General features: G+C 39.6%; 1 protein-coding gene across 3 annotated transcripts in view; it reads right to left on the reverse strand.

The window, feature by feature from the left end:
- cacnb4a (calcium channel, voltage-dependent, beta 4a subunit) overlaps positions 1 to 13,485 on the reverse strand; it is a 28,612-nt gene that overhangs the window by 7,402 nt on the left and 7,725 nt on the right. For 2 of the 3 annotated variants that reach the window (XM_053876757.1, XM_053876755.1), the window contains exons 3-4: positions 1,619 to 1,738; positions 932 to 1,054 (exon numbers count right to left, since the gene is read on the reverse strand). In XM_053876757.1, coding sequence (XP_053732732.1) covers positions 932 to 1,054; positions 1,619 to 1,738 — 243 coding nt within the window. Of the gene's footprint in view, positions 1 to 931; positions 1,055 to 1,618; positions 1,739 to 9,608; positions 10,705 to 13,485 lie in introns of those variants that run through there. The other variant, XM_053876758.1, reaches the window with a different exon arrangement.

Below are 13,485 nucleotides of genomic sequence, written 5' to 3' on the forward strand. Positions count from 1 at the left end.
ATTCGTACTTTACAAGTATGTTACAGCTATTCTGAGCTATTCTGCAGATATTAAAACATTAGATTTATGCTACGAAAACAACAAAGTTGCAATATGTCATCTCCCATGGTTGAAGGTATTTTATTCTCACATCAATAATTGTATTCTTTGAGTATTTATTTTGAGTATTTCTGTTTTCAAACATGGAAATTGCTCTGAAAAGACACGTAAAAACTCATCAGTCACCATCGATCAGGAAGGTGTTCCCTCTGCCTCCCATGCCGGCCATCATGCTATGGTTTGGTTTTATTTTGTTAATTTAATTTCCTGTTTTGTCCTGTACCGCTTAGCTTGATACAGAGAATCCTGCATAGCTCTTTGTAAACAGATTTCCCTCTGCAGAGCTTAAAAGAAATTGGTCCCAAAAGTAGTGATGGTGAGATGACTGCCCTTGAGTGTGTTGAATCTTTTCAGCTCCAACTAAACCTCCCACCTCACAAGGCTTTGCCTTAAAGATTATATACATCTGTTAGCCATTTGACAAACTTAATTCCCGCAGGTGGATTAGCAGTAGTTCTCAGCTATACAACACAGAGTGTCTTTTTGATTTATTGAACAGTTCACCATGCAATCTTCTACTTCTTTCCTACGTGTTAATTTTTTTGACTACTTCTATGACCTGTGAACTGATGATGTTACACTTCAGTAACTTCATTACTGAATCGTTCTGTTCCGGGTTGAAATGAAACACTTGAGGCATTGTACATGTTTTTGTGGTTACTCTGAAATGAAATTAAGCCATCAAAACTAAGTCAATAAGAGTGCTAGAAATCACGTTTCAATCCAAATAAACTGCTAACTAACGAACAAAAACATACAAGGGGAGAATTATTTGAGCAGGAACCAAGAGGGGGAAGAAAATGTAATAAGATCAACGGAGAGTGAAACGTACCTCTTTGATATGCAGGAAGTCCTTGGCATCAAAGGAGACAGCGGTTCCAGCAACAGGAACATCCTCGTCCAGAGCGCCGCAGTAGCTGATGTTTGTCCTCACAGCAAAGGCCACAGACTTCGTCTGGAGGTCAGAAGAGACAAGGAATAGTTGCTTTAAGCAACTGTGTTTGCTTCTCACACATTTTTACTTTAGTGCTTCTCACTCAATAAACTACCAAACTCCTCAGTGACTGAGTGACACACAAATCCTATCAATCACTAACCAAATCACCAAATCTTAGTAAATCACTTCCTCCTTCTTCAACCGACTGACTTAGTCCCTCTGCCACTGTCTGTCTGTTAACTTTAATCCATGGCACCAACCCTGTCATCACCAACTCAGTGTTATACTGTATGAATTCATTACCATCTCTGGGACCAATGTATACAAATACTCTTACTCTACTCCCTTACCTCATGTTCTTGCTACATTCCCCACTAGGTTGCTCACCCAGTCACTTGCGACACACATTTGCTATATTGTTCTGCCTCAGTCGATTGCAACTGCAAAATGAACTGTAGGACCTATTACTGTTTCTTTAACAATGTTGAAGATGACTGTTACCAATATAAGTCACTCCGTCAAACACAAGCAGTTACAGGAGAGAAACAAAAGAGAGTATTGACAGCTCTTGGAGTCACTTACTTTTGCTCTCTCCAGCTGGACAGTTGCCTGCTGCTCCCTCTCTTGCTTCCCACCCTCCTTTTCCTCCTCCAGGGAAACATCTGAGTCAGAGGGTCGGCTTGTATAGGAATCAGCTGAGCCCTGGGGAACATGAGGAGAAGCTGAGAGTAGTTCCCCGACATGTTTTCATTTTCATCATTTGACGAAGTTCAATACTTGGTCAAATATAGGAATACAGAGGGGTTATACAGGCACCTGTGATTACGTGTGGATGTTTCCTAGGGATACCCCGTGCCGTGGGGACCTATATTTGGATGAATAGCCTGATGCTAGGAACACCTCACTGTGACGGTGAAGCCTCTGTAGTGTAAATGACTTTAGAGCTCACACACACACACACGCACGCACACACACATGCTGGATCAAAGACAGACAAGATAAAGAACTGACAACTTCAGAAAGATGCAGACACCTCATTAAGTCATTGGAAACACTGATTTATTGATTGATTAAACTGTATCTGAAAAAATGTTGGTCAGATTAATACACATAAAAAAGTGACAGGATCCTCCTTTATCTAAGATCTCTTCAAGTGCTTAGCTGTGTCACTTTTGATTAATTTATTGTGGGGATTCTTGATCACAGAAACAAAGGGAGGTACCACTGAGCAACATAACAATCAGTCGGAAGCCTTTCCACCTGAGACGGTCTCCAGGTCTGTTTGGAATACGTGTATGTGAGTATACTTGCTGGGTGTCGCTGAGACTGCTATGACTTTGACACATTTCCATGTAATAAACATAAAAAATATGAACTTCATCTTTTAGATTGAATTCTCTCCTATCAAAAGTAGTAGGTCTGAATCAAGAATCTATTGTTGATCCAGGACACTGAACCGATCAGAAAACTAGAAGGTGATTCCTCAGAAATGTGTGTATGTATGCAGGATCCTCTGGGACTAAGTGCATGGATGCTAAAGATCAGCCTCACAGCATCACTTACAGTCGACCTCTCTGCTTTGTAAATCATCCACTCCCACACACCTGATTAGCTACAAGTCAGTGGCAGTGGCTCGGAGGACCAGCATATCCACCCACCTGCTTTCCTCTGGCTGACACAGACACCTATGAGGAAAATTCAGAAAGAAACAAAACAGGAGCGAAATACTTATCTATATTTATCGTCAAAAGGCATTTGACCCAGATATAGCAAAAGCTATAAAGCAAAAAAAGGAACGTTTTAGTGTGGTGTCGCAGTTGCTGAGGCAGTTGTGTAGTTGAGGTTTAACCAATACATGAAGTAAGTCAGTGGTTTAAAAAGCTTTATTTGATTCAAGTTGAATTTCGCACAACTTGTCAAGTAAAGCATTTCATGCATTTCCTCAGTGTTTCTGTAAGAGTGAGTTTACTCAAAAGGCCTAGAAAAGTCTAAAGTCCACATTCTGAGAGAGCATGAGTGCTTTGGGGTGGACAGCGTTCCGACAGCATGAAAGACACCAGTGTGTCACTTTAGTTCTTAAAATAATCCTGTTTTTTGTATTGTCCAAAGTGCTCAAGGCTTTGTTGTGTCTGTGAAACAGTTCATAAAATTAACTTCATGCCAAACTCATCATGTTGCAAATTAGGAATCTTGCAACGCCTGATTCAAATAGATGTGTCTCCAACACTTCGCACCTGTTTTTCATGCGCAGCTATCTGTGGTTTGTGGATTCTGCACATTCTGTTTATCATGCGCCAATGATAGCTTGTTAAATCAACTCCAAAATCACTAGTATGAAAAAGAGGAAATAACAAAGCTTTGGAATGTTTTACTGGAATTTTACGATGATGGTTGTTGCAGCATGTAGTCTCACAGATTATTGAAAAGCTTTCCCAATCCTGATTTTACAATTAAAGTGTACATTTTGAATATTGGAAAAATATGAACAAAACTAAAACATAATAACAAGATCGCTTACTGTGCTCCCAGTTGAGTACTACTAGTAATAACAGTGATGCTTTTCATTCGTCATTTGCTTTCAGCTGGGTGACCATCCGCTTGGCTGTCAGTTCATATTTACAGCATATGTCTGAGCAACAAAATATATGCTTGTACAGTGACCATGCTAACAAAGCCTGCGGCAAAAAAAAGCTTTACATAGAGCTGCAAACATGAATGTGACGCATGATATACTACATAAATCAGCTCATGAATTTTAATGACCTATTTACTTTCATGTCACAGAATCAAAGCTGTTCACTGTGCACATATAATGACAGCAGTCCTACTTTCACTGTTCACCTTCAAAGGACAGAAAGAAATCAACTGTTTGTATTTCACATCAGAAAGGCATGACTTTCATGATATCCATTCAGCCACATATTCATATGGAATGAAGAGTAAAAAGGGAAAATGCTGTTCCCCTTATGAACAAAATTCCCAGGTTAACAGAGTTCAAGCAGCACACAGATGTGTGTAGGAGTTGATTGTGAAAAGTGACTCCTTGTTCATCACCGGAACTTAGTTTATCACAGGCAACACAATTTTAACATCAAAGCATGCTAAATATCAGTCAACTCACAACATATTGTCTCTAATTGTCTCTCAAGGGGCCACTGCCCACAAAGATGTATTTAGCTCTTTCTTAAATTACTCTGCTTGCACTGAAAACTGTGATGGGGCTGTCACCAGTGTGGGAACTGAACTAAGCGTTTTTGGTTTTTTTTGCATGCTTTATATTATTACTAGGGGTGAGATTCGATTTAAAAAATTAATCTAGTTAATTAGATAATTTGTAATTAATCGCAGTTTAATGGTATATGAACATTTTTCAATTTGAATGAATTTGGTATATTACTGAATCAATTGATGGACTAATACATACATTTACACAACAAAATATTCTTTATTTTGCATCAGTTTGACAATAGCACAATAAATCACAAGGGTTACTATATTCAAGTTTTTATACAACCTTATTTAAACTAAAGCGCTTTTAATGTTGAAAATATTTGAAGAATTTCAAATATATTCAGAGTAGTGGAAACCCTGGCCATTTTGTAGCGATAAACATCCCTGAACAAAAGCAAACAGATGCTTTTGTTTGCTTTTTTTCAGGGATTCTTCCATGTTTGTTGTTGTTGTTGTTATCATCCTAGCTGCGACATGTCTTGTGCGTTATTGTGATCATTGGACCAGGAACTCGTGCACTTGCAAAGGTTCTGTGTTGTCTGGAGAGGAAACTGTTACATTAAATTAAATTATTCTTTTGCTGTAATTCATGAATCGTAAATATGTTGCAATTAATAAATCGTAATTAACCCATTAAAGTCCCACCACTAATTCTTACAGTTAAGCTGACCATCTGCCGGCACAGAATTCCATGTAGTTGTATACACCAAATAAAGCTCATTCTGTAAGATCTCTTGTCTATCTCTGTGCAAATCACATTAAATGAAAAGGTAACACAGTTTGATTTCAATGCCACATAGTGTTTTATATGGCTATGAAATAGTTACTCAAAATGAAACTATTGGAAGGATTAAGACATTTAACAGAGCACTGAATTGCTTGTCCCGAAACACGGAGTAACACGGAGTGACAAAGTGAAAAGCTCAGCCCATGCTGGGTAAGTGGTTATACATTGCATACACAATGACACACAAAACACGTGCTTACACATAATACGGTGCCACTCAGGGGAGATGGAATTATGCTTACAAAGCACTGCCTGACATCAGGAATGAGACATGATGTATTACTCTGCATTCTGCTCTGTTCATCAGTTTCTCTGATAACACCTTCTTTATCCACACGCATCTTGTTCAATTAGCATCCTCAGCGACTTTCCAGTAGATGTGATGCAACGCTTTCTTTGTCCCAATCCACTAATGCAGTTGAGGGAAACAGTGGCTCTGTTCTCTATTTGAGAGTATACTATAAATAATAACTAAGTAAATATGCTCAATAAAAATATAAATAAATAAATTATACTGCATGTTTTAGTTTAGCTACTGAAGTGTAAGACGAAAAGGACCCCAAGATCCACACAGGTTCTCTATGATCAAAAGTTTCCGATTAATTATGGCATGAGGTAACATGATGATACATGAATATGTAAATGAGGATATCAAATGCCTGCCAACCTGAATTTGTCCATTCTGCATACATGCATACGGCACACGTAATTGTTCATCATGTGTTTATATACTGGACATCAATTAAGTTTTTCTTAATTTTCATGTCCACACACTCCTTTACCTGGCCTCCTCTCCTCGTCTGAGCCTTCACAGTCAAGTTATATTAACATCGATAAATATGGCTGCTTTGCTGAAACTCAACACAGGCTACAGGAATAGCAGCAACAACAATCCCACAATCTACTAATCAAAGTATTTGGAGGAGCTTTTAACTGAATTAACTCGTACAGTACGACTTCTCTGGACTGAGATGCTGTGATAACAGGTTCTCCCCCTCCCTATGTCAATACATATTTTTGACATTTATTATACATATACATATATTTTTCTTGGACGTGGACAAAATGACGGTAATGTTCATAGAGTCCACTCAGATCCAATAGTCATTTAAATGTTCCAGAAACGTGTCAGGATCCATAACAGACTGAACTGAAGTATGTAGGGTGACAAGGGAACAGACGCAGTCTCGCACCACATCTCAGACCATGACAGTAAATTTCAACAATTAATTTTATTGATGACAAAACAAGACAGACAGCAAGAAAGTTGAACCAATCTTGCCACTGGACAGAAGGGAAACACAAACAGAATCAAGGGAAAAGATCTGCAAGCTAAGAGACGTTCTGCAAACTTAATTGGAAGCAGGGCGCTTTAATGCAGCATTGCTGTGTGGTTCCGGGTGTGTGCCGTTACCTAGTCAAGCTCATGGAGACGCAGCAATGAAGGTTTAGGAAGCACATGTATCAAACAAGACTAAAATAAAAGCCAATCATGTAAGAGTAAATTGGATGGGGTCCATTTGAAAGCTTTTCAATGATCAATGCTAATTGCAGTGCAAACATGAGCAGCTAATCCCTGGTCACAACAGTGGACACAATACAGCAAGCAGTAGGGATTACAGCAAATAGAGCCACTGTTGAGACGGATGAACACCGATGATGAGTGGATATTGATGATGATGTTTTTCTATTATTACCATCTATTGGCTTGATTGGACACAACAGGGTCTGAACATGGTCCACCAATGGTGCAAATGTGAGTCACTTAGACAGCATGTCACTGGACTATGATGCTCCTCGGGAGGAAAAAACTCCTTCCTTCAAGGAAATTTAGATGTGTTGTTGTTTTACACTTGTGACCTACACCAATCATGGAGTAGTGAGGGCTATGCAAGGGTCTCTTGTTCAGTCAGTCAACGTTTGTAGCCGCAATCACTCCAAAATGGACATACATATTTCAATAAACTTAGAGGGTTGGTTGGAAATGGGCTATCTTAGCAGGCATTCGATCTTGGTGGTGTTCTGTAGCTTTGTTTAAATTATATAGAATTTAAATGAAGTTCCAAGTGACCATCTCCATTGAAAAACAGCAAGTGCATGGCCTACGACAAAAGTTCCAGACCGCAACTGGAACTGGCTGCATAATCGACTCAGAGCTGTCACGCCAGAAGCGGAAAAACCAGCCAGCCTTTGAGCGCTTACAGATTAAGGTATGGATGAAGATCATTGCTTGGATATCGTATTGCCTTGCTTCACTGGGAGCTCTTCTTCACATGCCCCCTGTGGTCTCAGCTGAGCTCATTGTGGATTATATCAAAAAATAAATGTTGCCTCATAACTGGGTGAAAAAAGAATCACAATGTGAGAGGAAATCAGAGGCTCTCTCAAGTGCCATTCTACTCTCCAGGAGTATGGAGAACCATTTCAGTATTACCATGATCAAAACACAACACAACATAAAGAGATGTACCAAGCAAACACAATGAAGATCGAACAATTTTAATTCCAAACTGAACAAGGCACAAGAAGGCGGAGTAACTGCCTTCTTGTGCAACTAACTCTAGGTCCACAAAGAGGGAGAATGCTGGGAAGCACACCAGCCAGGCACACTGTCTCTCAACAGTCACCAGTTCCTATAGCATTGCCAGAACAGGCCAGAGCAAACACCTCACAGCAACGCACAACAATCCCTAATCCGTAGGTCATTTACAAAGATCGAATTTACAAAGGAGGACTCAAATCCATAAGTACATCTGAGAGGACATCTTCATGAGCCACAACCCGGCCATTGTGAACACGCACTGGCAGGTTCCTTATCCTGCATGGTTGAGTGCTTGGTCTTGAATCTATCCTGCCACACTCAAGTCTTATCCATCCCGTCGCACATGGCTGTCTCGGCGCTGTCATCTGTATCCTTCTTGCCTGCTCTGCACAGATCGACGTGAATTTCCAAACTAAAAGCATTCCTTTCTCAATTTAAATGTCAAAGACACTGCTCTTTGAAAACCACCACGAAAAAAACAGCAAGAGTGAAAAGATAATATACAATATAATAAACACAAATAATAAATGAAATCATCTAGATGTTTGTGCTCTCAGAGTTTCATATTCTAACACATCAAACAAGAGTTGGCTTAATATTGTGAGTACTTTAGTGAATCAGGCCACTCAGAATGTGTGGATGTGATCACGTTTCTGAGAAGAACAAATGGACCCACATTTCTAGTGAATCAGGCATTAATATAGTGTGTGAGATACTATGATGAAGCCGGAAGCCAAAAACGTTTCTTCCTACCTTCCTTCATCCCACCTTTCTTCCTTCATCGCATTTTTACTTAGTAACAGCAAAACACTCTCTCGTTTAAGTCAAGACAAAAACTCAGGCCTGATAAGTCCAGACCATCACAAGTGCGGATACTTATGAGTCAACTGAGGAGTTCTGAAGTGGTGCCAGTTCGTATGGAGTGGCTCTACCTGCATTAACAAATCTCCATGAACCATCATCTCCAGTGAAAGAGGGCAATGCATTGAGGAACCGAACAGGAACTTTAAAGCAACATAAAGATTCCATGCAAATTTGCTTATAAAATAAAACATTTCATATTCATTACCATACATGACTCCCAAAATAAAAGAAAAATCTGTCTCTTTTTGAAGAACATTGCCATCAATGAATGACTAAGAATCTCATGACAAGAAAATTCATATGGATCACAAATTATTTCCGACCACAAAGCTAAAGTGCTAATATGATGGCATGAGGTCATCATCTGCAACACAGCAGATATAAAATCCTAATACCAACAAACAAAAAAAACTTGTAATCACAGGAACTAAAAAAGATAATACAGTCATACTTCATGACAAAAAACCCTTCTCATGAACTTCAGTCGCTCTCATTGCTATGAACACAATTTTTTTTTTTTTTAATGATTTTAACTGACAAACTTTTAATGCAGGAAATCTTCTCATCATATTGATAGTATTGGTATTTATCTCCAGCATTTAGGAAAATATGGTGAATGATGACTGCCACAGATTGCGCAGAAGTGCAGCAGCCAGTGCTATTAGGTATGAGGAATGTGTTGTTTTAATCTTCAGCAGCGGCAATAATCTGCATTTATTGCCCCGGTGAGGATCTTTCTGATAGGTTACTAATTACCATTAAGTCGTCAATAAAAATGTTTGCCTTCCAGTATCAATGCAACAACCCCATGGCTGAGTCCCGATTGCTAGTCTTCTAAGGGAACTATTTCATCTCGTGACATGAACCTGAGAGTGAATTGTTGTCTCAAGCGCAGATGATGAGCTGATGATGATAATAGTCTCATTGACTGAAGTGTAAAAAACAAATGATGAGGAGTGGATCACAGCCGCGGCCACTGCTGCAGTGAGACGGCAGTTACAGGGATGAGGCTGGTGAGAGTTTGAAACAAGTTCTTATCTACACACACTTGCACACACACCCTTCCCCCAACTGGTCCCAACTCCCCAGTTTAGGGAGCCCACTAACTGGTGTCTTCACAGGAATCCCCTTAGTCACTCTGCACTCACCCCCTCAGAGTCTTCAAATCCATGCAGGTACAAGTTATCGTACATTGAGGAACGAGAATCCCAAAAAATAGCAACGTCTGCTCGATAGAGATCAACCTGCTCCAGAAAGGATGGAAGATGTTGGAGTGACAGAGCCCACCAGAGTCCACATGAAGGTACAGCTCGGAGCAGCCAGAGGAATGGTGCTGCGCAGGGCAGAAGAAGGTGGAGTCGTGTACCTCCTGAAATTGGACGCTATTGCCCCCGAGCTGACAGGGAGTAGGTTTCCATTATAAGGCAGCCCGGTTGGTCCCAGAGGCAGAGCACACTTGGCATTCCATCTGCCTTCCTTGCTCACATCACACGAGCCAATCCCTTTCTCCAGCACAAGCCGATGACAGAGGTGGGATCCAGGCATCCGATTGGCTGGCTGTGGATGAGGAAGAGAGGTGGGGGGTCTGCAGACTGTACACCAGTAAGCAGAGAGAAGCCATGTGTGGATGAGGCGTGCTTTGTGTGTGTGTACTAGTATTTCTGCCTTTGTGAGAACTGCTATGAGTTTTTAACCAATAGAGTGAAGACATTTTTGCCGGTCCTCACTTTGTTAAGCCTCATTTTGAGGGTTAAGACTTAAAAAATAACTAGGTCATTACAATTAGGCTTAAGTTAGGTTAAGAGTGAAGGTTAAGTTTAGCCATTTGCTTTGGACGGTCACGGGGAGAGCATTATGGCAATGACGGTCCGAACTAAGATAGAAAGACACGTTTGTGTGTGAATGCGTATGTCAGGTGCACAAATTGCATATGCATGCTTCATAGACGTGTATTATGAATCTAAACTCATAATGTGCATGCTTTTTAGTATGCATGTGATTTATAGCAAAAAAGAGCTTTGCGTAACTTCCATGGCTTTATCAGTTAGTCAACAGTTTTAGTTTGCTGTGGAAGTCCATTCCAAAGATTGCAAACGAACCACAGTGTAAGTAAACTGGAAAATACTTTACCCTGGAAATTAATAAGACGATTGCAATTCTGAATGTTAATGTGCAGTAAATAAAATACCTTCTTATGGCAAAAAAGGTCTTGTCAGCAGGAGAGAGATTTGTCCACGCCCTTATTTTTCCTCCATGAACTTCGTTTTTTTTTAACTGCAGTTAGAACCTAATACATGGACACCAGTAGCACAGATGGTTTACAGTCGTATGCAAAATGGTCAAATTGATCACCAATTGGAACTGTGGTTGTCATTCAAATGTCTGTTCTTCAAGTACATGAGCAACATGGTGGTGAGTGATGAAAAGAGAAGTTAAAGTAGGAGAGGTAAAGAGCTACAAGGTCATGGTTTCTGTTACATGGCTGGTTTACATTCTCACCCTCAATAAACCAATGGGCGAAGAATAAAGTTCGCACATGAACCAATATGCATGCAGGTTCAGAATGCAACAGTGTTGTTATTTGGATAGAAGAGAACCACTCTGGTGGAGACGCGCCAAAAGCCAGCGAGACTGTACAACACAATCAAGATGAACAATCAGTAAGATAAGGCTGAAGTGAAATGATTTTTGAAGCAGCTTGAGAAGGAAAAACATGTAGAACAGTGATTTTTAACCATAGAGCTGAGGCCCATGGTTGGGTCGCGAGCACCTCCTGGAGGGCCGCGAGACGCTCAGGTTTAAAACACTTGCCACATATAGTGGCAGTAGTGCGCCACTGAATTGACTTGACAGCTGAAAATTGGGTTCTTGAAAATAAATAATGATAAAGAAGGTGATGGCGCCCCCAACAGTAAAAACTGCTCAATTTTAAAATGAATTAGAAAATTTTATGACAATACTTTCAATGAAACTTTACTTATCTTATTTAGAGTTTATGAAAAAGAAAATGTGTACTGATATTTGGACGTTGTTTTATTATATTTTATTATATTCCTCAGAATTGTATTCATGCCGTGAAGTTTTTCCAAACAGTTTGCATCAAGGGTATTTATTTCTTCTTTTTTTCTTTGGTAAATTTGATGAATATGACTTGCACCTGGTTCTGCTGCTGGCTGGACTTTTCAGTGACAACTATCTTTGCACTGATCACATGGTCATTTTGCAAGGTTATGTTTTGTTTACATGTATGGTTATTGAACACAAACAAAATCAGTAATTCTGAAATCAGAAATTAGTAATCACAGTAATGAATCAGTTGTATTCCTTGAATGGGCCCCAGACCATGTGTTAAGGAAAAGGTGGTGTTTTTTTTTTTTTTTTTTTTTTTTTTTTAACCAAAACATCCTATCAGTAGCCATGTTGCCCTCACGCCTAAAATGGTTTGAGACACGTCCTCCTGTATATCAAATATGAAGACCCTGAGGACAAGGACCAACACCAGTTTGCCTACAGGTCAACACATCCTTTGATAACAGCCTCATGCAGCTTTGTCAGATTTACTGATTAAACAGTCATAGGGGGACTCAAAACTAACTACAAGTCAAGAAGTATAATCTGACAGAAAGGTGCTCAGACAATATCCTGAGCCCTGTTCCCTCCCCATACACAAGGAGGCTACAGTTCCGTGGTGCATGCATCATGACTGATTTCATCTGGATAATATTTATCCCATAAAGTGGGAAAAGCCCATCAGATATGAGTCTTCCCATCACATACACACCAACTTCTGCCAGTCAATAAAAGACAGCCACCTGACTTACTATTACTATCTTCCAAAGAGCCTGCAGCAGGTGATGAGGGCAGCAGAACCTGTTAATTGGGACGCCACTACCCCTGAAAGACCTTCCTCCTGGCAGACTACATAAAGCCAGCTACTACATTGCTACATCAAGACCTCATTCAGCTCTCACAGCCTGTTCTATTCTACGCTCCCAGAGTGAAGGCAGATCCGTCAGATTAAAACAAGCAGACAGAAGATTTTGCATTTTAGTTTCTTCCCACAGGCAGAGCTCAAATGCAAAATGTTCTCCATCTAAAGACCCACATCAAGTGCTATAAAACCTTTTATGTTAATTGGACCTTATACTTGTACATGTTCCCTATAAAAGATATGTGAAACCGAATCATTTTATTGTTTAAACAGCAAAGATAAAAATGCCTTTAAATTATCACAGAAATACTTTGACTGTTCACTGGAGCTACACCATGATTTCCTCATTGCTGATCATTTAACTGAATTGTTGATACATTAAGGATAGATCACAGACCAAGAAATCATTAAAATTAAACCAGAGAATATTGTAATTAATTCTAGTTAAGTCTTTTGCAATCGGCTATTTAATACTATAATACCAGTGATAGAATTTGGATTGATTTGATTTGAGGCTGTCGTCTCAAAACGTACCTGGTAGTTTTATTTTGAAAAAAGAATGAAACAAAGAAACTGTGGAGATCAGGACAGCTGTACAAGCAAATTTAAAAATCAATTTTACTTAATGATGAATAGCAATCTGTAGATTTTAATCGTGACAACTAATCTTTACCTATGAATGCATGTTCTACTGTATCGGTCAATGTCTTTGGTGTTTGTTATTACTGTGTAAAGCTAATACCTGAAGAGTCTTTGTGAAAATGAGAAATGGCAGTCAAAAAAATGGGTGTCAAACATTCAAATGCAGATGTCACTGGACTTGGAAGGAAATGGAAGAGCTCAGGTGGAAGTTAACGAAGTCATAATTTGTGTAATGCGTAAATCTTAAAGGATACTACTACGTTAATTATCACAAAAATGGGTACATTGGACGATGATGAAAAAACCCATACGAACAAATGTTACGAGTGTCAGGTCCAATGAGGCTCAACTCGGTACAATAGCAACCTCTGCTGGCGTAGGAAGGACACAGCACATATAACTTCACTACTGGATTTACAACTGGAGTTGTTTCATGTACTGTGAACACAAAG

Source organism: Synchiropus splendidus, chromosome 10, assembly GCF_027744825.2.
Source record: "Synchiropus splendidus isolate RoL2022-P1 chromosome 10, RoL_Sspl_1.0, whole genome shotgun sequence".
NCBI classification, from domain to species: domain Eukaryota; kingdom Metazoa; phylum Chordata; class Actinopteri; order Syngnathiformes; family Callionymidae; genus Synchiropus; species Synchiropus splendidus.